Source organism: Astyanax mexicanus, chromosome 13 (genome assembly GCF_023375975.1).
Source record: "Astyanax mexicanus isolate ESR-SI-001 chromosome 13, AstMex3_surface, whole genome shotgun sequence".
Taxonomy (NCBI): domain Eukaryota; kingdom Metazoa; phylum Chordata; class Actinopteri; order Characiformes; family Acestrorhamphidae; genus Astyanax; species Astyanax mexicanus.
Genome location: NC_064420.1, coordinates 36,167,038 through 36,194,260, shown reverse-complemented (window position 1 = coordinate 36,194,260; position 27,223 = coordinate 36,167,038). Strand labels below are relative to the sequence as shown.

The following is a 27,223-nucleotide window of genomic DNA, read 5'->3' as shown; positions in this document are numbered from 1 at the left end:
ACACACTTATACGTAATAAATGCATTCAGCTACAATAAGTTGCACCCATTGCTGAAAACACATGCACACATGACCCTACTGGCACCATGCCTAATGCCAGGTGATGATGGTGCTCCACCAAAAACCTTTGAGTTGGATGAGTTGGCGTTGGAGTTGATCATGAAACATCCCAACCTTACTAACAAACTCTCTTTTCATTAAATGCAATCAAATCCTCATAGCAATGTTTCAAAGCCTTCTTATCATAATACTCATGAAACCTGTTTTGAAACTTCTTTTTTTTTTTTTTAAATCACAAATTACCAAAGCAGCAGACAAGGCTTTCAATATAACTCGTTTCCACCTGCTAATTATGGCTATACACTCAATCTGGCCTTGTCTTTTGTATTTCTTTTTATGAGGCACACATAAAGACACAAAGAGTGTTCCTTGACCACTGCTGGGCCAGCGCCAGACTGCTGATTGTGTCACTCTGCAGTCAGTTTGAGCTGAAGCTTATGTATATGCCATAAATGATAGTACCATCAGTTGTTCAACAAACACGTAATTAAAATTAAAAACTGTTTAAAATTCAGTGGCAACAAATCCATTCAAGCAATACTGTGGCAAAAAAAACAAAAAAAACAGACTCACTGTTTATTGGATTGAACATTTACATTAAAATTCATATTAATGCAATTAACCAACACCTGTGATTAATATGCATGCCTGAGTCAAATTATGCATAATTGGATATGCCTCTAGGCCATAACACAATGTCAACACATAGTTTGCTTACTTAAATAAAATAGAGAACTGAAATATAATGAAAGTTAATGTAAGACCATGCTGTAGTACTTGCTACGTTTTAATACTTGGGGTGTAAGAATATATTATGCATATATATATATTCTATATATTATATCATATAGTATATAGTATCATATTGCAATATGATTTGTTATTTGTTATGCTGGGTCTATTTTTAATCTGAAAAACAATTTACACATTATTTTACACTATTAGTTTACATGTAAAAACTGCTGTCAAAAAGTGGTTAACTTTATGTTGTAGCTAAACCCCACCCACTAGAGGGCAGTGTTTTTTTCTGTCCTTAAATTGCAATAAAACAAAACTTTTCGTTTACTCAGATTTTATAAACATAATAGTATGTTTTTACACTGTGATAATTGACAATAAAACAATCAAATATATTGTTACTTACAGTATCCTTAAATAATGTGATATATTGAATCGTAACCCCTGTATCAAGATACATATCACCAAGCTCTGTCCAATAAACAGCTCTATTTGAAACACTTTGCATATAAAAAGTAGATCTACTTTTCTTTCCCAGTGATATAAAAGATAATATATTGAAATTAACAGTGTTAATGCAACACGCCTGGATCACTGCTATTGTATATGTATAGGCTATAAATGACAGTACTAGTAATTGTTAAATAAGGACTGTAGTTGTATAATAAATATATAATTTAAAAAACTGTTTAAAATTCAGTGGCACACAGGACATAGGAAAAATTTAGTTGTAGAAAATGTGCCAAGACCAGTTACTACGTTTAGGGGGGTGGCAGTTATGCTTTTACAATGGTGATGTAGGGGGTAAATACTTTTTACAGCAAAGGAAAAAGATGAGGTAATTTGTAGAACAATTAAGCATTGTATCGTATAAAAAAAAAGCCCAAATGTGAGATCTGGGAGAGATGCTGGAGGAAAGTAACAGAAGCAATTTGGCAGACAGTAGGAGTGAAAAGCAGGAACATGATTACATTGAAAATGAGCTTTAAGTGCCAAATCTTTAACAACCAGCTCTAAAAAAGCAATCTCTGATTACTAAAAGTAAAACCTCCACAATTAGCCGAAAACCACCGCGTTCAAATTAGCGGCATCACTCACAGACTCACAAAAACGGTGCGTCCAACTATAGGGAATGCTGTGTCCCACTTCCACAAGGACTGCAAAATATAAATTGCGCTATTGGGAAATTGTTATAGAAAACTAAAAGCTCTGTGTTGTGACTCACCTTCTGATCTTGTGCTTTGGGAGAGAACACAGGCACACGACAGGCCAGTAACGGGCACCAGAACGGAGGCTTATTCTTCTCATCATCCTCTGCACAAACCCAGCCGGGCAAGTTCTCCTCCCCTACACACAGTAACAGGCTCAGCCACAAGCATCACGCAGCCACAAGAATATGAGCTTAAAGAAAGCATCAGTGAAGCAATGAGTTCAGAAATACACAGATTTATAAGACACTGACTTACTCTGAGAGATCTTAGCCAGATGCAAACGATTGACCCATGAGATTTTACTGATTGGGCTGGGAGTGTTGAAAACCACTGTGAAACTCACTGGACGGCCAGACCTGTTGTGGAATTAATGCAAAAACACACACAAATAAATACAGACACAAATAAATGTATTTTTAAGACATTAAAAGAAAGTAAATTCATGATATTAATATACAGATTCAACAAGAATGTAAATACTAACTTCAACAATTACGATTTAACCGAAAATCTAATTTTATTATAAAATAATAGGGTAATGGCATAAAACAATATGGATAATAATAATTTATTTCAACAATCAGCAAGTTTTCCCATTTGCATATGTTAAATTGTCTAAATTGTTTTATTTTAATAAGAAATTATAAATTTTTTCAATTATTTGGATACTTTTTTGCATGCTTTCTTTCTCATAAAAATATTTTGGTTGCTGAACATATGTTGTTATGTTGATATTCCTAATATACAGCTCTGGAAAAAAAAATAAGAGACCACTTTTAAAAGATTAGTTTCTTTGATTTTACCAAATTGAAATCCTCTGGAATATAATCAAGAGGAAGCTGAATAATCACAAGCCATCAAACTAAGCTGAACTGCGTAAATTTTTGCACCAGGAATGCAGGCATAAAGGTATCCAAAAGCAATGTGTAAGACTGGTGGAGGAGAACATGCCAAGATGCATGAAAACTGTGATTAAAAAACAGGGCTATTCCACCAAATACTGATTTCTTAACTTTATGAGTATGAACTTGTTTTCTTTGCATTATTTGATGTCTGAAATCTCTGCTTTTGGAAGAAATGTTGTCCGTAGTTTATAGAACAAAACAATGTTCATTTTACTTCAACATATACCTTTAAAGCAAAATCAGAGAAACTGATTCAGAAATTGAAGTGGTCTCGTCTGTTCACCTTGACAATTCTAAAAAGATGCTCACTGCTCACATTCATTACCACTCACTACACTGTGGACTGTGGATGGAAATGCTTTCTATGGCATATTCTGTTTATATATGTGATACTGCAAATGAATGTTCATCCATCTGGCACACTTAACGATTCATAATTCATATTGCCTTGCCATGAGCATGCTGGCCAGTGTTTAGCCTCACTCACAAGACAGCACCTCACAACTTACATAAGTGTGAGCTTTCTCAAGCTGTTCCCTTAGGTAACACTTGATGACTACTTTGGATACTGCTAACTGTAATACTGCCATGATTTTTGGAATGTCAGTGTATATACACATCCAGAGCTAATTTTTTACTGCATGAACAGAAGCAATTTGATGAAAAAGCTGTTAGCGTTTACATTAGCTGTGACAGACCTGTTTATTCTAAAGTAGAATAAGTGAGCAACACAAGAAATCCACAAGGCTGCTGCTGCTTAAACCACGCTGTCTAATAGCTCTTAGCCCAGCTGACTGGCCAACATCTGTTCCCACCAAAGTCCTGTTACTGAAGCCAAGCTCTACCCGGTCCATTTGGCTGCTGAGAGCGTGGAAGAGCAGCTGCAGCTGATGGTCCTGAGCAAGACCAGCGAGGAGGAGAAGAACTCCGCTACAAATCATTTCAATCACTGTAAATCGAGCACGCTTCTCTCAGCCAGCCTGTTGCATCTGCACGCATTACAGCAATTTACTACAGAGCTCCATTTTGCCTGGCCCACGCTCATTGCTCCGAGAGCTTCTTCACCACTCACTTGTCAGGCTTGCCAGGCACCCTGAGTCTCAGACAGCACTTGTTGGCACACTGGATCTCGTCTTCTTTGATGCGGATGAGCCTCTGCAGGGCCAGGCACCAGTCCTGCCCCACCGTGGTGTTAAGATTCTGTGCATACACACACACACACACAAAAGCAGAGACACCTGTCAGGGAGTGGCAGTTAACATGTCACTTAGGGTCAGTGTAACGGGTATCAATTCAATTGTCTGACCATTTAAAGCTAAATTTGAACATAGTAAATTGATGGTAAATCTACTGACCAGTTGGTGTAGCATCCATTCAGTTTCCATGTTGATCAATGTAACATTTATTAATTAAATATTCTGACCGTTTGAAACTAAATGCAAAAATAGAAAATTGAATGTAAAAACTCATTATTTAATTTTTTAACATAGTGCAGCGTACAAGAAATAACTTTTCATCCAATTTCCCAATTTTAGTTTTTTTTTTAAATCTCTGCCCTCTCACAATCAGAATTTCAGGAAAATGAAAAAAAAAAAAAAATCTTTTATTTTCTGATTTTTCGATTTTTGCTTTTTGCAAGTTGGATTATACCATCAGATGTTTGTTTACAAGATACAAAAATGGACAAATCTGAAAATCAAGAGAACATTCAACTTTTCCTTTTTTTGAAATTCTGTTTTCGAATGGCTGAAATGAAAATCTTGACATTTAAAAAGATTGAATGAAAACCCATTTCTATTTCATTTTGAATAATACAGTCAGAAAAATAAACAGCTAAACGTTACACTGACACATGTTCATACATTTTTCCAATTTTCTAGTTTTTTTATTTCTGCACCTCACAATTAGAATTTTAGGAAAAATTAAAACATTAAATCTTCTCTCAATTTTAAGATTTTTCAAACAAATATAAGCTGCATTTAACCATTAGGTGCAAAAATGGAAAAATCTTAAAACAAATGAGAGAAGATTAATTTTTTCATTTTTTCTAAAGTTCTAAGGTGCAGAAATAAAAAAAACAAGAAATTTGGAAACATTTTCTAGAAAGGCAGAAATGAAAAACTAAAGATTGGAAAAACTGATCTATTTCTTCTTTACCAAATAAATGAAAAAAAAATGAAACAATTAAGTTTTATACCTATTTAGCAATGTTCAAATTTAGCCTGAAACGGCCAGTAAATTAAACTGATAAAAAATGCACTGAAAACTTAGCACAGAATGTAAAAAGAGATTATTGAATGGGTGTCTCAATGCAAACTGAAAAAAAAATAAATAAATAAACTGAATGCATCTCTACTGATGCTCCCAGTCCCTACCTATGGTAGTTTTATTCTATCAGGAATACTTGCTGCTAAAACACTGCATTCTGCCTAAAACCCATATGCTCTCTACCTCAGTAACTCCTGGTTCCAGTATGTAATAAGCTGACATTGCATATACCTATATAAGTCAAAGCAAGTTATATAACTCTGCACCATATCCTCACCATGCACAGACAGACTATACTACTGTGTCTGTACTGCACTGTCCCGTCTGATAAACTAATCTAATGTCTGCTGTGTTTATTATTGTATTTATTGCATTACTCTAGTTTTAAGCTGTCTTATGTTACTGTTTGTTCCATGCTGCACCCTAATCCTGGGCCACCTTAAAAGTGTCAATTGTCTCAAACCATTTGAGAACATTTGTTGTTTAAAAGAATGAAAGTTTGAAATCCATTGTATTAGGCTTATTAGCTAATTACAAAACTAGTTACATTTTACAAAAAATAAAATAAATCTATACAAACTGAGATGTAAATGCTTATATAAAGCAATGGGAAAAACACACAATTTCTTAGTACGATTTCTTAAAATAAGCTTAAAATAATCTTAAAAGCACAAAATCCTTGATATAAGACACTTATATTTAAAAAAAAAAGCAGCTTACATTTGGACACAAGTATCACTTGCTACTTGACCAGTGACCAGTGACTTCTAAATTAGACTGGTTTAGATTGTTGTTTCTAAAATAAGCAATAATTGTACACTTCAGTGGTGTGCAGTGAGGCCCTTCTAACCCTTCAGAGAAGGGGTGAAAGAAAAGTGTATGTAAATAACTACATAATTTTTAATCAGGAAATATATATTATAGTTACTCTAAGTGTATGGACTTATTTTATAAATTAACTAAAATAAAAAAACAGCAACTAATTCAAAGCATCTGCTGGTTTGCAGAAGGGGTAGCCACTATATTCACTGCATGCCACTGATACACTTATAAAGCTTCATAAGACAAAGATTCTTAACAGAAAAAAATAAATGTATTGCCTTAAAATAAGATAACTCATTTTTTTTGGAGTAAAGGATATATTAATGTATTTAATGTAGTCATGTTATACAAATCTGGCAAATTAGGTGCTTTTAATTTCTGAAACAATTTTTTATCCACTTTAGAGAATACAATGCACATTAAATCAGTTAAAGAGTATCTATGTGTTAAGATATAAGAGGGGTATATACTCTGATACAGATAGGAGTAATACAATACTAAAAACTAAGAACAATTTTTACTGCAGTTTTTTTTTAAGGAACCAGGAATCCAGTGTATTCTATTAAATGTAATTTATGTGTGTAATTTATTATGTGTGTCTGTGTTATTTACACAAATGTAAATATTGCTTTGGGTCTTGAGCAAATACTCGGTAGTAAAGGCAGTGAAGAGAATATAAAGTGGATCAGGACATCTGTAACCATTAGTCAGTGCTGTGCTGCTGTAGCTGGAGAGAGATAGAGAGCCGTACCTGATAAGCTCCTTGCAGAGTGCCCACGAGCAGCGTGACCTCCTCCACCACTGAAAGGTCATGCTGAAGCTCCTGCAGCTCCTGATACAACCTCGGCGGCCCCAGGAACAGCTTGCCTACAACAAACCTTTCATTATCTCATGCTCCATAATCCACATTCTATCTACTGATCCTGAATCAGGATTAACCAGAGCAGATGAGGCATGTGTGTATTAAACAAATGCACTCAATAAATAATACACTATAACACTAAAAATTAACTGAGGACTTCCAATAAATAACCATGTATCAACCATTTGATAACACTTTCTTTTTAACTGCCATTTTATTTATAGTATTTTATTTTATTAAGTGCTTTTGTAAAAAAAAGAAATGATTTGAAATGAAAGACATTCATTTTTTTTTATTAACACAAAATTATATTTCTGTCCTATAAAACTAAACAGTTTGTAGACATAATTGTTTAATTTTTTAATAATATGCTGTCCTGTGTAACCTCACATGTTCCAAAATAATTAGTAAGAAGATAGGATGTTGTACAAAATTAGGATTCTGTGTCCAGAATGATGAAATGAACAGCAATTCATTCTAAAATGAATGAAAAGGAATGAAATTCAGAATACCTGATATTTCAAAGCAAGGGATCAAAGGCAACCTCCACGATGGCAACCCAAATCATTGTAAATAGATAAGGACTGACTTATTATGTTCCAAAATATTTGAGCTAAAAAAATAAGCATGATACAAATATATCCAGCTCTGGATCAAAATTAAGAGACCACTTCAGTTTCTGAATCAGTTTCTCTGATTTTGCTATTTATAGGTATAAACATTGTTGTTTTATTCTATAAACTACAGACAACATTTCTCCCAAATTCCACCTAAAAATATTGTCATTCAGAGCATTTATTTGCAGAAAATGAGAAATGGCTAAAATAACAAATTCTGTGTTTAGCTGTGCTTTTATTATTTAGTTTTGTACATTTACCTTTTCATCAATGATTCCTCTGCTCTTATACTGGATATTATTAATGCTTTTTTTTCTCATTGGATTTGTCCTGTTTCTCTACCTTCCTGATTTATTATTATTATTATTTTTATCCTATTTTCTCACCCCCTCAATAATGAATAAATATAAATAAAAAAACGAAACAAGACCACGTCTGATCTTATCATTCTCCAGGAAATATTAATCACTTTATGAAACTTTAGTTTTTACCCTGACTCAATTAAAATAGTTTTGTTTGGTACTGTATTTTTGGAGGGTATTCTACACTTCTCAAAAGATAAGAAAGTGTAAAAGCGTATACGCTAACAGCATGAAAGCACCACATCCCCCCAAGAACATCAAAAGCAAAACTCTAAAATCAAAATACAAATAAATTCCCAAGGACGTGAGAACATCTTATCTGAGAATCAGGCCAGCGCTTTGCCCCCTGAGATGTGTACTCACTCTGGGAGAACAAGTGCAGGGATTTGTTCAGAGCCCTACAGAGACTCTTCTGACTGTATCTCTCAGTTCCTCCGGTAAATAATAGAAACGCAGTGTGTGTGTGTGTGTGTGTGTGTGTGCGTGTGTGTAGCAGAGTGGAGGTATTGACTTGTAATAAACAATCCTGTATCTGGGAAGACTGTGATTGGTGTAGTCACAGAAGTACAGGTATTGAGTTAGAGCAGAGCATTTATGTGACCATGGGCATAAACTGTCTAGCAGTGGAGCTACTGCATGCAGGAAAAAAACAGCCCTATTTGTTCATTCAGTTATAACTAATGTTAGATCTTATTTAATATAAAAGCAGCTTTTAAGATTGAAAGGAGCTGTGTGCTATGTTTTAAAAATAGTTAACTTAAACTTTTCATGTTTTATATATGTTTTTATACAGGATTTATTCTGTTTGCACGGTTTGGACTCTCATGAAATAATGAATGCAAAAGAAACAGTTTGCATATTTCAAAGTTCTGAATGGTACTGTACATATTTTTGGTGGCACATCTACACATAAAAAACTATACTGTAAAAAAAGTAAATACTATATATTTTTAGTGGTTAACACATTAGATTAAACTGAAAATTTATTTACACTTAGTTACACTGGTTTACGCAATTAAATATTTATTTTAGTCATTTTTAGCCACAACCTTCTGTTGTAATTCTTTCTTTTTACACAGCCTGGTTATATATTAGTGTTTCATTGCAAGTTTGTGGTATTTAGTGGTGTAAACACGGTTTTGCTACTGTTGGGTTCAGACGGCAGCTTATTTTTCCAGGTGACTTTACCTTATGAAGCCACTGAGAAAATACCAAGAGTGTGCAAATCTTTTATCAAAGCTAAATATAAAACATATTTTCGTTTGTTAAACACTTTTTTACTAAATAATTCTTCATGATTTCCTGTATAGCTTTAATGTCTTCAATATAATGATATATTTACAATGTTAAAAGAAACACATTGAATGAGAAGAGGTGTCCAAACTCTTGACTGGTATTGTATATATATATATATATATATATATATATATATATATATATATATATATTGCCCTATATTTTACACAAATCCATTGTAAAAAGTTTGTGTTAAGAAGAGTCTTTATTTTAATCAATCGCCAGCTCTAGTAAGAAGTAAAAAAAAATCTAAAACAGAATCATTTATATATTTTGAGAATATTGAGATTTTATAAAATACTGCCCAGCCCTACTGTAGAGTTGAGTCAGTGTTCCTACAAACACAAAAAGAAACCCAAATAGCGTAAAACTTTTACAAGGTCAGGATTTCTAAAGACTGAGAATATCAATATTTTACTATTGTGCCCAAGCTGGCCCCGTCCCATTCATCAAAGCACTCTATGCTGCTATTGTTCACTATGCTCTTTAATTCTGTCACAGTTCTGCGGGGGGTCGGCGGAACCATGCTGACCTTGTGTGTTGGCAGAGCTCAGACGTCTGTTCCCACTGGGCTGATAAATGCTGTCGTTGTTCTGGGGGTTCTCCTGGCCCACCTCCACCACTTGAACCTGCTGCAGAGGTGCGCTCCACTTCACCGTGTACTTTGGACCAACAGGGACCAGGCTGCTGATATCCGGAGGGCCCCTGATTGAAGACAAAGGCGCAGTTTAAAGATGTAAAGAGCGTGACGCAACAAAGACCAAACTGTGATTAGATATAATTTGTGATCAGAGGGCTTAAGAATAATTGTGACACAATCGCGAGGATAAGAATGAGCTCTTGTGATCAATTTGGCAAACAAAGAATATGATAGACCACGCTGTGATAGGAGGGAATTACTATTCGCGTCATGCATCATCCGCATTGAAGATTAGAACCGTGAAGTTGAATAGTGCCCGTTTTGCGTCGAAATGCTGTGAAATCACACTGATCAGAAGACTTTGAAGACTCCATAAGCCCCACTGTCATAACTCAAACACTTCACAGACTTCAAACTTGAAATGTTACCTTGGCTCATCAATGACGCAATCAATGCCACTTGAAATGTATCTAGATCATCAGATAAAAAGGGCAAGTAAAGCAGCTGTGAACCACAAAAGACGAGGCCTCAGGACCTCAAAGTGTCTTTAAACAAAAAAGAATATGTGAGAGTTACAGAATGTCTAATAGAACACCTGAAAGACATCTAAAAAAAAAACAGCTGTTAGCATAACTTACTTTAAATTGATGTTTGCGCAGACGAGCATATCGTTGAGGAGAAAGACTTTACGCTCCTTGGACTTGAGAACCTGACCCTTCTCCCCGTAGACGGTCTCGATCAGCGTTTCACACAAAATCAGCTGCTTCTGGTCTGCATTTAGTTGCTGTGGACACAAATTTATCAACCTATTAATCGATCTGCACACTCATGGGTTCTTCAGTAAAGCCAGTGGTTCTATATAGTCATGACAACTCAACGAAACATTTGTAGAGCATATAGCCTATTTCATACAAATTTACAGGATCCCTGACCTTTAACGTTTTACCCACGTGAATAAAGTGGGTCATTTTTCAAAGAATTCACAGTAGGCACAGTGTTGTTGTTTCTTGTGTGAGATGTTGCCACAGGACTTTGGTGGCTGAGTTTTTAATGTTCGTTTCTTTGGTCCGAATCAGTTGATAAGTTTGCTTACTTGTAGTGTTTTCTCCCTCTGTTTGGTTTAGTTTCACACAGGAACAAAGATAAACGCACCAAAATGCTCCACTCTAGCTCATTGTCTCCTCTGATTGGTCAGAGCTGTCTAGCGTCAGAGTAAGAAAGTAAATATTCCACTGCATATATCTGAGCAGCGTGAAGCGGGGTAACACAGAATGCTGAAACGCTGCGCTTTCAAACGGAGTGTTTTTAACAAGACGTTCAGCGCAGATGTACACATAGTAAATAGTAGTGAGCACAGCACAGACCTCGCATGTAAACAGCATGGAGCAGAGACAGTGTTTGTTCATAGCTGTGGTAACTAATTTGTGTTATCTGGCTAGGTTATTATATCCGAATAAACTGCACCTTATCAGCAGTTTAGCTCAAGTAAAAAGGGTATATTTGATAGCTCACCACAAGCAAACTGCTCCAGAGCTCGTTTAAAACCGAACCGAGACCACCTCCAATAGCTGGTCTCAGTCTGGTTCTTTTGATCCGCACTCGAGTGCGATTACTGTTTTCAGACCTGCTCAATTAAACCGCACTAAAGGTACAAACGAACCAGAGTCTGTTTAAACCAGACCAAATAGTGCTAGTGTAAAAAAGCCCTTAGTCCAGCAGTGATACTAAGGTGTTTAAAAACTCAAGCAGCACTGCCGTGTCTGAATACACATCACTACCACCCTATTAGTGTTACTGAAATCCTGAAAATGACCCACCACCATAGTAACAGCTGCTCTGTAACGGCCCTTTAGGGTTCTGACAATTGAAGAACAAAGTGAATGGAGGATATGTAGAGTAGGAAGTATGCAGAGAAACTGAATAACTACCTCTATTACTATTTACAGAACTACACAGTGAAAACCTATTGCATTAAAATTGGTAAAAAAAAACTTAATGCACTTATAGTATACATAACAAGATTAGTCACATAGTGACTGTTGCAATATTCACTTTATTCACACACTTATCTTTGTCATAACTCAGTGGCAGTTTTAATAATATATTTTATCTGATTTTCCCCTGATTTTTCTTCCCAACTGTATTTCCCCAGTTTAGTAGCTGCCAGGTTCCATACAAACCAGCTTGGACACCCCCCACCACACATGCTCTCTTGAAATCCCAGGCACTGATGGTTGTGGCATCAGAGATTGACCTCCCTATGATAAGGCTAACGCTTAGATAGTTGCGCCACTCGGGAGCCTCTCAATTCTTCAAACGTTTCATGAGAAAAACATAAATCATATATGATCTGACTGAAGTTCCAAGATTCTAATGTTTTCCCCTATTTTTTAACTCCCATCGCCAGCTTCAGTCCACTGCTGCTTCCACAATCCCCCAGAGCAGGACCGGTGCCTGTCTCAACTAAGCAAAAGTAGGATAGTTTTTGAAAAATGGACCAGGGGAGCCACATAAAAGCTCTATTCTCGTGTCTTTTGTGCTTGTGTGAGCTGTCACAAGCCTCCTACATTGTTTCAGGTAAAAGTGGGACAGCATTTTAAGGTTATTTTAAGGTAACTACGGCCTACCAGCAGCACAGTAAAATCCAGTGCAGAAAAAAACATGTAATCACATTTAGCTGAGTAATAATAATAATGGAAAAAATGGAACTGGCTTAATATTAGCTGTGTTCCAAAGCCTAGGTTGCAGCTGAAGGGGGCTGCATTTTTTTTTTTTTGAGTTATGTCATAGAAATCTGTCACAAAAACTACAACATATCCATTGCTGCCCTCAGTTATCCACAGATCTCTTTACAATGTGAAGGAAAAAAGGGGAAACAGGGTGGAACATCCAGTGAAGCATCATTTGTAATTGATTTCTGTCATTAAATGAAAACGTACAAGAGTTTCACAAAGTAATGTCATCATCACATAGCTATGTTACATATACAGCTCTGGAAAAATATAAGAGACCACTTAAAAATTATGAGCTTCTTTGGTTTTACTAAATTGAAAACCTCTGGAATATAATCAAGAGGAAGATGGATGATCACAAGCCATCAAACCAAGCTGAACTGCCTGACTTTTTGCACCAGGAGTGGCATAAAGTTATCCAAAAGCAGTGTGTAAGACTGGTGGAGGAGAACATCACAAGATGCATGAAATCTGTGATAAAAAAGTTTTGGGTTATTCCACCAAATATTGATTTCTGAACTGTTAAAACTTTATGATTATGAACTTGCTTACTTGCATTATTTGAGGTCTGAAAGCTCTGCATCTTTTTTTCAGCTATTTCTTATTTTCTGCAAATTAAGGCTCTAAATGACTATTTCTATTTGGAATTTGGGAGAAATATTGTCCGTACTTTATGGAATAAAACAACAATGTGCATTTTACTCAAACATAAACCTATAAATAGCAAAATCAGACAAACTGATTCAGAAACTGAAGCGGTCTCTTATTTTTTCCAGATATGCTGTATGTGAGTGTTCATTGGACAGTCCTACCTCTTCTCCCTGACAGTATCTCGACCCTGCAGGGCTGTTTTGACTGTACAAACTGGTCTGACTTCCAGGAGTCTACAGACTGTAATGTTGAAATCACTGTCATGCTTTTTTTAACAATGTCTAAGAAGAATGTTTACGTAACAATAAGCCCTGGATCTCTCATGAAGGAAAGGTCTTTTTGGGAAAGAAAAAAGAGGCATTAAGGAAAAGGAAGGTTTAATGACGTGGGCGCAATAAAAAAACAGTAAAATCACAAATGAAGAAAGACAAGTTAAGACGTAAGAGTAAAAATGAGAGGGATTATTGCTTTCTGGCAATAACCTAAAGACAGTCTAGCAAGGGATGAAAAATACTATTGGATAGAATGAGAAAAATGTGAGAGGTGTGGCACTAGAAGGTTTTTTATTCTGATACTGGTCTTGCCGATGCACTGAATGCTTTTTATACACGATTTGACACCCATGACTTTACTGCTGAAAAAAGTACTGCAGTATAAGGGCTGAGGTCCAGAAAAGCAAGCAACAAGTAAACATTAGAAAGATCTCTGATGCAGATAAGGTGAGTGGAAGGTTGCTAAAAGCATGTGCAGATCAACTGTGTGGCATATTTCATTTCTTTTTCTCTCAGTCCTTAAGCCTGCAAAAGTTCCAAATATTCGAAAACCCTCTATAATAGTACAATGATTTTAGATAGATTTTAGCCGTGACATCTTTAATTATGAAATGTTTCGAAAAGATGGTCAAGAATTATATATTGGCACAGGTTGAGAATAAGGTAGATCCAATGCAGTTTTTATACAGAGCTTGAAGAGGAGTCCTCCTTAACACTGCTTAATCTCCTCTTTAAACATTTAGAGTTACCTGGATCTCATGAAGGACTGTTATTTAACACCAATCGGCTTCAAAGTATATTTTAGCAGAGAAACTGATTTTTTTGAATTTGGACCAAAATATGGTTGGTTGGATATAAGATTTTCAAAGATTTTTTAACTTGTAGAATACACTACACTACAGCTACTCTCTTTGGCTGAATCTTCTCAAGGAAGTTGTTTGTCTCCTTTTCTCTATATTATGTGTTCTAATGAGTTTTAGATTAAATATGAGAACAGACTCATTTCCACAAGTTTCACAAGTGTGTGGATGATACAGTGATTATAAGTCTTATAGGGTGCATTTTGTGATCATTGGAAATACCACTGATTTCAATTTAAAGTGAGGGTCCGTAACTTTTTGACAGATTTGGGGATTTAGAGACCTCTTTGGTGAGAATACAAAAAGCATTAAAGAAAGATTTTACCAACTTGTAGCCTGCCATACTGCTCAGTTTTTAGAATGAATATATTACTTTTGCTGGGATGGTTGTGCCAGGACACCGATAACATTGATTCGAATATTTTAACTCTCTCAACTCAAAAATACAGAAGTACTGCAGCTTTAAATATATCCATCTCTGAAGGCTGGACTTGAGTCAGAAACTTGTGTAGCAGCTTTTCTGAGAGCCAGAAAGCAAGAATACAGCTTCTGTTGTAACACAACACGAGAACTCAACCTTTCCACATCTGTAGTGACTGTGATCTTTTTGTAATGCTTTGAACGCAGCACTTTTAATCTGAACCAAAGCCAAAAACTAGCAAGGATGAATTGCTATAACCTTGGAGAAACCAGAAAACTGTTTAGCCCATAGCTCATTAGCATCTGAAGGCTGGTTGAGAGTGATTTTTTTTTCTCCCTTCCTACTGCGCAGCTGGTGGGAGAGACAGGAGCACCCTCTAGTGAATAGAGAGCATCATAAAGGCTCCATTTACAAGCCAAGCTCTCTCAGTCTCCGACAGATGCGAGGCCATAACTGCACTAGTGCATGACCCAAATCATCAGTCATGATAGCTCACAGCCAGAGTCAAATAACTGCATTGCCACTTAGGAACGGGCCCTATTACTTTTCAGCCGGAAATGAATAAGGATCTGCGTTATATATGAAGGTTTGGAATTTAATATCACTAAAATAATAAAGGATCATTAAAGTGATGAATGGATTTATTGTTCCTGCTGAGTCCAGATACTCTCCTGTATGCTAATGTGCTGAACTAACACGGCTCTCGATAAATCCCGGAGGAGGAGGTATTAAATATATTTCAGGGAAGAGGAAACGGGGAAATAACTCCGAGATTGAGAGTGCCAGCTTTTCATCTTCTTCCCCTCTGTGTCTGCTAAAGAGGCTGAGGATGCTGAGGCACGCAATCGCTTTGCTGAGCAACTCTTTGAAGTGTGTGTAGCAGAGGTGCGGGTGTGTGTTTGGGTGTATGACCTTGCTTAGGGCCCGGTCGCTGTTGCTGCGTGCGAGCTGCTGGATCTCAGAGAGCTGCTCAGCCAAGCGCTTCTGCTCGTTCAGCTTCTCCGCCAACGTCTCCAGCTCGGTCAGAGCCAGCTGCAGCGGCAGCCTGTCACTGTGCCCGGCCGGGGTGTTCTTCAGCATGTCCTGATTACACACACACACACACACACACACACACACACAAAAAATTAGTTTTTTTATTTAATGTCAGCCTAAAGTACAAGATCACACATATGCATATATATCATGTATCAGAGTGTCCTGTATTCATAATGCATTATATGTCATACATAATGTTATGACATAAGCTTGTATAATAACTCACACCGTCGCTGTCCGATGAAAAACACTTATCTCCAAAACAGCAACTTTACAGGAGAGAGAAAAAAACTTTCTAAACTGTCAATGGAAGTTTCTATTGGTCCGTTCATCAAGACATTTTGGCACAGTGTAAGGGGCAGTTTGTCTGTTCAAATAACGTAGTAAACTAAAAATCGACAAAAAAATGTAGATAAGTGTTTTTCATAGGACAGCGAAGATATGTACTTACATAAAAAAAATACATTATATAACACGTTATAAAGTACAAGTATGTCTCTTTATACAAGTTTCATAATGCCTTATATTAGTATCCACAAAGGCATTATGAAACCTCTATAAAGTTTATAAACTCTACACTAAAACTAAAAGTCACACTTTTATGCTGATTTATAACATTGTGTATGTCACTGTTAGTACACATAAGTTCTTATACAAGCTTATGAAAATCTAATACCTAATATGAGATATTAGGTATGCCATATACTCCATTATAAATGCTTTTTTAATGTATTATGTGTGCAGGATTCATCGAAAGTGTTGTCCAATTAAAAAAAAAAAAAAATGAAGTGCATAAAATAAGTGTAACATGCCCATATTTGCTATTTAAATTTCAGCATTCATTACATATTAAAAAGCTGTATACGCAATTAATCATTTCAGACTCCAACTTAACTCAAACAAAACTCTTTTCCCTAATAGAGAATAAATCATCATTAAATCAAAATTCATCATGTACAAACCTTGTCTCTCCAAAATAACTAACTATTTTGCTATATTTCAAGTAATTTTGGAGCATTTCTATTGGTCTATTCATTATGAAAATGTAAAAAAAATATATATAACAATGTAACAGCAACTGCCACTCACATAAGGTCAAAAAAGTGAAAAACTGCACAAATGTGTCACGTAAGAGCGACTATCAGTTATAACATTTTCTAAACTAACATAAAAAAGATAAAAGCTGAATTATAAAACTATACACTATAGCCATACACTGTAAAGAATTTTACAGTAAATGAACAGTAAAATACTGGCAGCAGAAACACCGCAAGTTACTGCATTGCATTTCTCAGCCTGTATATAGTCAGGATTTTAGTAAAAAAAAAAAAAAAGTTACAAAAAATGGCAACCTGCACTTATGGTCTACAACACTGTAGGGCCAGGCAGTCACCTATTATGTAAAGTATAACTGAATAGCTGAAGAGAGAGTAGACAGGTAGCCCTAATAGGCAAGAATTTATACTGATGATGTATGTCTCACAAAAAAGCAGCACATTCCTAAGAATCATCTTAAATAAAACCTGCTTTTTCCTCAGGAATATTGATATGGCATCCCAAGATGCCTTGTGTTCTACAGTTTTACAATGGAGCATTGTTAAACAGTAATTTACTGTATACATTTACTGTAAAAAAAATACAGGAATTTGTTACAGTGTAGGTTTTTACAGACATATTTATGACACCATTAATTCAATTAGATTTTCTCAATAGAATGAATTCTTAATATGTAAACATAACAAGGTGATTATTTACGTAAGATATAGCACACATAGACACACAAGACAGTAAAATTAATGTGCCAACCTTTATATTCACAGCTCGAATCAAAACAACAAACTCATCTTTCTGATTAATTAACATAAAATGAGCGCCAACCAATTATAATCAATTATAATGTTCCAAATTCAATGCAGCTGGAATACCACAATCAGATCAAGGCAGCAAATATGAAATGATGCAGTTTTAAACCCTCACCACCCACAATTTACATGTAAAGACCTCCCATAATGTCTTTCTAGCTCCAGTACATAAAGACAAGATCATTTCTGGCATATTCTGTACATCCTGTCTTGCTAAATGAACCATGTCCGTGTAAACATAAGAACCTTGTGAGCTGCTAATGAGCGTGAAAAAAACACTGTCTATTCATCTTTCCCTTCCGGTTACTGTGTGATCAAAGGAGTGTGTATATAGTAAAGAGAATGCAGAAGTGTGGTAAAGTGCCGTGAATGAGTAATGAGTGAAGGCTGGGAGATCATTAGATAATGCTCTGCTGTATGTTGTTGCTGCCGCTGCTGCTGCTGAGGGAACGTAAGAGGATTATGAAGTGCAGTGGTAATCTCTCCCACCTAACCAGTTGGCTAGATGGCACGCTCAGACATGATGTTCTCCACAGTGCAGTCTATAATTCTGGGTTTCAGAACGCTGGTGTGTATTTTTTGCGGGTATGTCCCTCTCTGTTTCACTTCCTCTAAGCATACTGAGGAAATTCCATAGCATTTTAAGCATGGGGAGTCTAGAAAAAGTTAATTTTAGCTCAATCTAAAACTGTTTACAGTAAAAAAAAAAAAGAACTAAGACAGCGTTTTTTTTATTTTTTTGGTAAGTGTATGTTTGTGTGGGTGTAGACTGACCTGCAGTAGGAGAATAAACTGTGGAAAGCGCTGGATTGGTTTCACCATAAGCCCATAAAGGGTGATTCTGTCGGTGCTGGCAGCCTGCTTCTTCTGAAAGCAGAAATTGGATGTAATTTCAACGCATTTGTTACATTACATTTTTAATTGTCATACAAAAATGATGACATGTGGAAAAGGACAGTACATGGCATACAGCTGAAAACTAATGTGTTAACTTTGGAACTGTAAAAATAATTATCATACACTGACATACATTAAAATACATCACATTTTAATAATAATAAACATTTTTTGGCACAATACTGACGCCGAATTAATTTTCTACATTTAAATAGTTCACAATATAGCTCATATATTATATACTGTGAGTGTAAGATGAAGTAAAACTGAGGTAAAACAACAGATCAGTGATACATTTTAGCTAGCAAAATTTTAGGCACATCAAAAACACACAGACATGCCAAGAGTCATGAGATAAGAGTATGTAAATTGAAGCGATCATGAAGTGTTACATTAGTGAAAAGCTTGGGAATCCCCTGATCCATAAGTTGTGAGGTGTTATCTTTTGAGTGAGGCTACTGAACACTGAAGTTGAGGTTTAAACTGAAGTTTCTGAAATGTCACATTTGTAAATGGAATAGGTAATGGAAGCCATTACCACGCACAGTGGACAGCACAGTGGGTGGTAATGATCGTGACCAGTGGCGTTTGGCTACAATTGAACATGAGAACAAACAAACGGCTGTAGCAGCTTCTAAAAATTGTAACATTCATGACTATTGGTTAAACTGTTAAAACTCATTTTTAGCCTCCTCACAAACTGTGGTTGGTTAGAACTTCCAACTAGAAGTCTGAGGTAAGGTGGAATGGGAACTGGAAGTGTCTATCCCAAGCACATGTCTAACTTTGCTTAGTACTGCTAAACTGCTTGAATTTTTGCACCAGGAGTGTCATAAAGTTATCCAAAAGCAGTGTGTAAGACTGGTGGAGGAGAACATGCCAAATGCAGGAAAACTGTGATTAAAAACCAGGGTTACTCCACCAAATATTGATTTCTGAACTCTAAAAACTCTACTAATATAAACTTGTTTTCTTTGCATTATTTGAGGTCTAAAAGCTCTGTATCTTTTTTGTTGTCCGTAGTTTACAGAATAAAACAACCATGTTTATCTTATTCAAACATATACCTATAATAGCAAAATCAGATAAACTGATTCAGAAACTAAAGTGGTCTCCTAATTTTTTTCCAGAGCTGTATATAATATATGATAAGCAAAAAGAACAAAGGAAATTCACCTTGAGAAACTCCAGGAATGCTGGCTTAGACATACAGGCCTTCTTGATAAGAGCCATCGCATTGGTAAAGTTGTTGACATAATCACTGTACACATCCAGCACCATTGATTTTGAGAACTGCAAGGAAATGGGAGATAAGTGAGTACGTGAATGTGCGCACAAACTGTCACTACAGTTCACACAAAGGAATGTGCCGAACAGTCTAAAAAGAAAATCTGCATGCCCACGCTTTTAGCTGTGGATGCACTCTTCCCCCAGAGCCAGCCAAGGGTAGGCACACACACATTATTTTCCTTTTGAGTAATCGAACATGAACTGAACGTACAAAGTAAATGCACAGCTGTTAGTCACAGCTTGGGCACAGGAAAGGAAATGAGCACTATTTAAATAGAACTGCTGAGCACAGAATCTCCTGTTTTTCCATGTGAAAAAAAGCCCCTGCAGCACTCTGCCAGAACCAAGCTAAAAACTAGTCAATCTAGAGAACACACAAAGAACATTACAGCACACAGATGAACAATCGTGTAGGGTTAATTAAAAGTTGATAAAGTTCTTCAATTGGAAATATACACTATAGGCCAGAATCTGAAGCTCAATCTGGAATTAATCCATGTTAATAAACCTGACCCTGTCCAAACATTTACAGTCTCCCCTTCTCATTAAGAACAGTGGAACTGTGTTCTCTGAAGCTGTAGGACTCTATCTAATACACTTTCACACTGCAGATGAACCAAACTCTGGTTTAAGTGCTCTGAACTAAAAACACCTATTTTGGTCGGACCAACTTTTTGTGTTTTGGTCCGGTAAAGGGCTGGTGGCACCTTTCACACCTGCTATGTTTGGACGACACTGAAAAATCTGAAAGTCCAGCCCAAACAAGATAGGTGTGAAATAAGGCTGGGTGGTATGATTAAAATATCTCCTTCTGCTAAAATCCATCCTTTTTCTTGTTCTTTGTAAAATACAATAGGTCTCTCTGAGTTGTAAATTCATGATGCACATGAAACTCGAGTTGATCAGGTAAAGCACCGTGTCTATGTCAACTCATGAATTCATGGCCTCGCCAACTTTGGCTCACGACCGCCCACAAGAACAAATGGATAAAATATGTCTATGAAACAATACCAGCGAATTATAATTGAGATAGGTAGGTGTATGTTTAAAACTTTTTAAAAGTAAAAATCCACCCCAGCGCGTTTTGTTCCAACTGCCAACAAAACCCCAGGGTGAATTTTTACTTTCTGGACCTGGACTACCCACCTCTGTATGTTTACATAGTTTTACATAGGATCTCCGATGGATTTGGTGTTTTACAGAGACTCTAAGACTAGAACAGCACAGCAACAGTAACATATGACTTTGGAAAGACTTTTATTAGAGCAGTGGTTCTCAAACTTTTTCTATCATTCCCCACCTCAGAAGAAGGGGAAATTCTGCGCCCCACCTGTCCCATATCGCTCCAACAAAATGGTAATAAAATACTAATGCAAGTTTTAAATTTTACAATTAATTTATTAAGTAACATCAATTTGTCTCTTAAGCAGAAGGTTAACATTATAACACTCTAAAATATTAACATCAATGTTCAAAATAAAAAAAAAATACAGAAAATTGGCCTACTAAGTTTTGGTTAATTTATCCAATTTCAATATGTGCAGAGCAAAGGCAGAACAAAATGACAAAAAACAACAAATGAATATGACCAATGACTAAATTATGGTTTAGTTTCTTCATTTTCAATCTGTGCAAAAAAAGAGCAAAGGCAGAACAAAGTGACAAAAAATGACTCTATATGCAACTCTGTAAGATGCCATTTGTGCTTTACTATTCACTGACGCAGCTTTCACCATTCGCTTTTCCTGCTGACGGTATTCTGCGAGTTTTCGTTGAAAAAAATTGATGGGCTTATCAGCGTGAGCTGGGTGTGAGGTCTCCAAGTGTCTGCGCAATTTGTTAGGTCTCATACTGTCTGCTGCCAATTGTCTAAGACACAGAACACACATGGGTCGCTCCTCATCTCCCACCTCAGCTACAGTGAATCCAAAAGCAAGATATGCCTCATCATACCTTCTTTTTGGTTGGCATTTCGAATGATTTGGCCCGTCTGTCTTCTGTTTCTCTGTTGGCGCGGACTCGCCAACTTTTGTGGTCCTTGTAACAAATTTGTCCATTTTGTACACACCTCTACTGCTCTGTTGTACTGTTTACGTTGTTCCGCCGACATTTTAAACATCCGGGGCTTATGCCCGCCGCGCCCTCGCCCCTTTTATTGGCAAAACAAAAAGGCATTTAAAGGACAAGTTTAAAAAGGTTTATTTCTCCCGATTCCCTGCGCCCCACCTGCAATACCCACGCGACCCACTAGTGGGGCGCGCCCCACACTTTGAGAAACGCTGTATTAGAGTAACAGTTGTCCGTCTCGCTGCCTTGCATTGCTGTTAGCCAATCAGAGATGATATGTTTGCATGTATGAATATTCACGAGCAAGAGCCGAAATCCTATGAGATGGTGAAATAAAGTCATTATGCTGCTCCTTTAATTATGACTAACTACTTTTACAGCAACATTTGCACATGTACTCTGCCGAGTGTCATTCTTCCAGGAAATAAACCATTCCATTTAAACACAAATGACCCATGCACATGTTTTCTGGAAATAAACTCTAGACAAATGGTAACGTTTAGCTGGCATAATATTTTTTTATCTCTTGCATAGAATAGTTTTAAATTTATGAATATATTTATGATATATTGCCCAGCCCTAGCGTAAAAGCACCTTAACTCTCCAGATCATCTAGATATTCCACCACATTCTTTATTATAAACATGTGTGACCAATCTGGACTGCTTACAGAAGCTTTTCTGATTAACCCTTATGCTGCCAAAGTAAGTACTCTACTGAAATATGACACATTGCATTACATAAGCATTCACTTGCTATCTGTGTTATTTTCTGAAGTAAGAGATGTTTATTAAAGTTAGGGGCCTGATGAAAGAGCTCACTCTTCAGCAAACATGGCAGCTTATCTACTCAGATAACTCTTATTACTAAACACATCATGTCACTGCAAAGACTGTAAATAAATTAAAAGAGACTTGTGTAAACAGGATCAAGCTTGTCTTTCTGCACAAGCTTCATGCAAGTTGAGAATATGGGTCTCGAAAGGAGCTATATAAATGTAACTTCAACATCATTATCATCAGTATGAGCACGGAAATTTGAGCCTTTTTAGGACAGGACATGTATAGAGGAGGTGTTAAGACTCACTGAGGCTACAAAGAGGTCGCCGATGGTCTCTGTACAGTCCCACTCTGCCACGCGGGAGGCCAGAGCAATCTGGAACATGGCATGGCACTGCAGGATCTCTTTGAGCCGATAGAAAATGGGCTGGATTTTCTTAGAGCTGAGTATACGTGGCTCTGCCTCCAGTAACGGCTTCTGGTAATCCTGAGAGAGGATTAGAATGTATGAGATGAATACATTTCTTCTTGGAAAAAGAAATACTTTAGATGAAGACTTCTGCTTATAGTATATATACTCAAAGAGAAATGTATTATATTGTATACTATTTATAGGTATATGTTTGAGTAAAATGAACATTGTTGTTAATTTCTCCCAAATTCCAAATAAAAATATTTTCATTTAGAGCATTTATTTGCAGAAAATAAGAAATGGCTGAAATAACAAAAAGAATGCAGAGGTTTCAGACCTCAAATAATGCAAAGAATACAAGTTTATATTCAATCAATATTTGGTGGAATAACCCTGGTTTCTAAATACAATTTTCATGCATCTTGGCATTAGGGCTGCCACGATTAGTCGACTAGTCACGATTATGTCGACTATTAAAATAGTCGACGACTAATTTAATAGTCGATTAGTCGTTTTTTTTTTTTTTTCTTTGTTTTTCTCTCCAAACTGCTGCAACTGCCTTTCTGTCCTGGACGCACATGCGCAGTAGTGGAAACCGGGGTAGGTAGTGGACGACATCTCAGGACATTATACAGACAGGCTCTGGTTTCATGGCTACCCCGCTACAGAACTCAAAAGTGTGGGATCACCAAGAAAATAAAAGTGAAACGCGTGCAATGCAATATCTGCAATGAAGAACTTGCCTTCCTCGGCAGCACAACCGCGATGCACGAGCACCTGAAAAGGAGGCATGTTGTGGCTGATTAAATGACGAAGAAGCTAAATTGCTATTTAGCTGCTAAAATTTGCGTAAACAGAGCGTTAACTTAGTACTTAACTTACTCATCTTGATAGCTTTAAAACAGAGGTCACTAATAGGCGGACCGCGATCCGGATCCGGACCCAGACGTTGTCACAAATGCCGTCCCAAACCGATAAACTACAGAGAAGGATTTCATTCTGACAGTGGCTTCTGTTTTCAGTGCTTTTCGGTGCAGTAAACTCACAGATCAGTCATGTGTGGTGTAAAATCACCAAACGCTCTCCTCTGCCAATCAGATCTGTGCAGACCGCTGCCCTGTGTACGGTAATGTACACAATATCTGGACAGAGAGGCCTTTTTTATTAATATACTTTTTTTTCATAATAGTTCAAACAACCTCACGGTTGAGATGTTTCATAAATGCCAGTGCCTCATCCTTATTTTACACAGTTGTTTACACTTTATGCTAAACAGTAAAATAATTGTCTGTTACAACAAGCTGCATATTTCATTAAAGGTTTAATGAACTATGATTTTAATTGTTTTTATTTTTAGTTAGCATATAGCTGAAATCTAATGTTGGTTGTATAATAGCAGCTGCATTCTATTGTGATAAACTGTGTTTTATATTCAATTAACGTATGATCCGATTAGTCGACTAATCATAAAAAATAATCGGTGATTAGTCGACTATAAAAATAATCGTTTGTGGCAGCCCTACTTGGCATGTTCTCCTCCACTAATCTTACACACTGCTTTTGGATAACTTTATGCTACTCCTGGTGCAAAAATTCAAGCAGTTCAGTGTGGTTTGATGGCTTGTGATCATCCATCTTTTTCTTGATTATATTCCAGAGTTTTTTTAATTTGGTAAAAAAAAATCATCATTTTAAGTGGTCTCCAGAGCTGTATATGAGCTATACTTTTAAGACCACATCAAGTTTCACTTCTGTTTTCCAAAAATAGAAAGCTGAAGTTGTATTAGCCACAGGCTCACCAAAACTAAACAGTAAAATACTGGAAAAACATTGCCATGTCTGATAAATTTAATTCTTCTCAGACATATGGTAGGAAATTTGGAATTTGGAGCCGACAGCTTCAATCCATGAACCCAACACATCTACCATCTGCTCCTCCAGGATGGTGGAGGTGGTGAATAAGTAAGGGATCTGTTCTTGCCACAGTTTAATTCTGTTCAATACTCAAATCAATACTGAAATGAATGCCAGAGAATACTTTCAGAGTATTGTTGCATATTGTCTCACAAACAAAACAACAATTTCAGTGTTCTTTGGTGGTGTTCCATTGGTCATTGGATTTAAACCAATACAGCTGCTTTTACATGTGTGCCAGAATCTCAAATAATATTTCAAGCATTTTGTGAAATTCATCCAATGAGACCCTCAGACCAAACCCAGCACTAGCTACAGTCTTCCTAGAAAAGTGTTTCTGAAGTTCCATGAGTGTATTACTAACTTGCATCATCTTTGTAGTAACAAAACCTCACATTTCCAAATTGTTAACTTCACAGGAGAAGGGTACATTTCTTAAAACATTCTTAACTCTCAATATAAGATTGTGTTACATTATTGCTATAAGTAATTTTGGACTAGTTGTGGACCACGCAGTATGATAGGCTGAACGCTGCCAGAACTAAATGAAAAGAGGCTGCATATTAGTTAATTATATAATCAAATCCGTAACAATAAGCCACCTACTTGCAGGATCCTTTTGAGGGAGTCCAAGTAGCTTATCTCACTCTGGACAATAGAGCCAAGAATATGACGCCTTACGATCTGAAGGAAAAAAAAAAAAAGTTTTGTTATTGCAACAGAATAGTCCCACATATTTGGCACATTTATAATGGAACGGAAAACTCCCAAACAGCCCAAAATACACTGACAGCTGTACAGCATGCGTATCTAATAATACCACGGATTAAAGGACACACAATATGGAAAAATTAAGTTTTGGAGACAGCAGTGATAAGAAATACACACACTTACAATTATTAGATACAAGCACACAGAAAGAAGGAGACAAACACACGAGCACACACACACACACACACACACCTGTTGGCTATTGAGGCCCTCTGGCATGGGACACAGCTGTGGTGGTGGATGCTTCACTTCAGAAACAGTCACATCCAGGTAACCAGAATCATCTTCTGTGTCATCTGCATCATTTCACATTTACAGTCAGCAAACACTTAGCTCCACCACACTCCTAAATAATCCTTAATTTAAAGCTGTTTAAATGATTTACACTGTATAAATCTAAGAGCAGACCAACCTGAAGTGATAAAGTAACTGATGAGAGCATTCCTTAAGTTAACTTAACTTAGTTTAATCATTACATTACATTACGTTACATTACATTTGGCAGACGCTTTTGTCCAAAGGGACTTACAATAGTCAGGTACAATGTAAAATAAGTTTAAAGGTAAAAACAACTTTGGATAGGGATAAAAGGAGGTCAAAGGGGAATAATAGGATAGAGGAGTGGAGGAGGGGAAGAAGGAAATGAGGTTAGAAGTAGTTAGTGTGTTAGAGGTGTTAGGAGAGTAAGTGCTCTTTGAAGAGCTCTGTCTTCAGGAGTTTCTTAAAGATAGCGAGAGATTCTCCTGATCTGGTAGTGGAAGGTAGTTTGTTCCACCATTGGGGAACTCTGTATGAGAACAGTCTGGATTGCTTTGTGTGAATGTTTGACAAAGCGAGGCGACGTTCATTGGAGGAGCAAACACTCTTCAAACACTCTTCTAACTTTTTAAAATTATGCAAAGGAACAGATTACAAAGCTTTTGGTATTCAAAAGTCTCTTAAGTCACACTTCTAATAATGCCAATAACTGATTAAGAGAGTGTTTTTAGTTTAATCAAACAGTGTTCTAACTGAAATATTTTTTTCTACAAAGGAAACGATTAGAGACTTTTTTTTATTAACTCAAACTTAGACAAACATTTATAAACTTAGATTTAGGGCTCAAATAGAGCTGACTCAAAAAACATTAATAAACAAGCTGCAGATGAAACGTCTTAAATTGTTAGAAAAGATGTGAAGTCTACGACAGGGGTCGGCAGTAGGCGGAAAGCATGAAACATCTGGCCCGTGAGGTTGTTTGAACTATAATGGACAATAATGAAAAAAAAAAAAAAATAAATAAATAAAATGCTTCTGGCGAGCTTTTGTGTTTTGTTTACATTCCTCCGCTGTCTCTCTGTCGCGCTCGGCGTGACTTTAGCTTCCGCCCGTTCTTAGGCCTCTTATAAGGCGATTTTCCCGGCCATGTCCCAATTCACTAGCTGGGGCAGTGGTAGTGTATTGGATCACGACTCTGACGACACGGGTTCGATCCTG

At 36.6% G+C, this 27,223-nt stretch overlaps 1 protein-coding gene across 8 annotated transcripts in view; it reads right to left on the bottom strand.

Moving 5' to 3' along the window:
- arhgef10lb (Rho guanine nucleotide exchange factor (GEF) 10-like b) overlaps positions 1–27,223 on the bottom strand; it is a 76,006-nt gene that overhangs the window by 16,362 nt on the left and 32,421 nt on the right. For 6 of the 8 annotated variants that reach the window (XM_049463267.1, XM_049463263.1, XM_049463268.1 and 3 more), the window contains 13 exons: positions 25,940–26,043; positions 25,583–25,660; positions 22,958–23,137; positions 19,691–19,807; positions 18,392–18,484; positions 15,630–15,800; positions 10,420–10,565; positions 10,210–10,251; positions 9,674–9,846; positions 6,756–6,871; positions 3,987–4,114; positions 2,265–2,365; positions 2,024–2,145 (listed from right to left, as the gene is read on the bottom strand). In XM_049463267.1, coding sequence (XP_049319224.1) covers positions 2,024–2,145; positions 2,265–2,365; positions 3,987–4,114; positions 6,756–6,871; positions 9,674–9,846; positions 10,210–10,251; positions 10,420–10,565; positions 15,630–15,800; positions 18,392–18,484; positions 19,691–19,807; positions 22,958–23,137; positions 25,583–25,660; positions 25,940–26,043 — 1,571 coding nt within the window. The remainder of the gene's footprint in view (positions 1–2,023; positions 2,146–2,264; positions 2,366–3,986; positions 4,115–6,755; positions 6,872–9,673; positions 9,847–10,209; positions 10,252–10,419; positions 10,566–15,629; positions 15,801–18,391; positions 18,485–19,690; positions 19,808–22,957; positions 23,138–25,582; positions 25,661–25,939; positions 26,044–27,223) is intronic. The other 2 variants (XM_049463270.1, XM_049463264.1) reach the window with 1 other exon arrangement.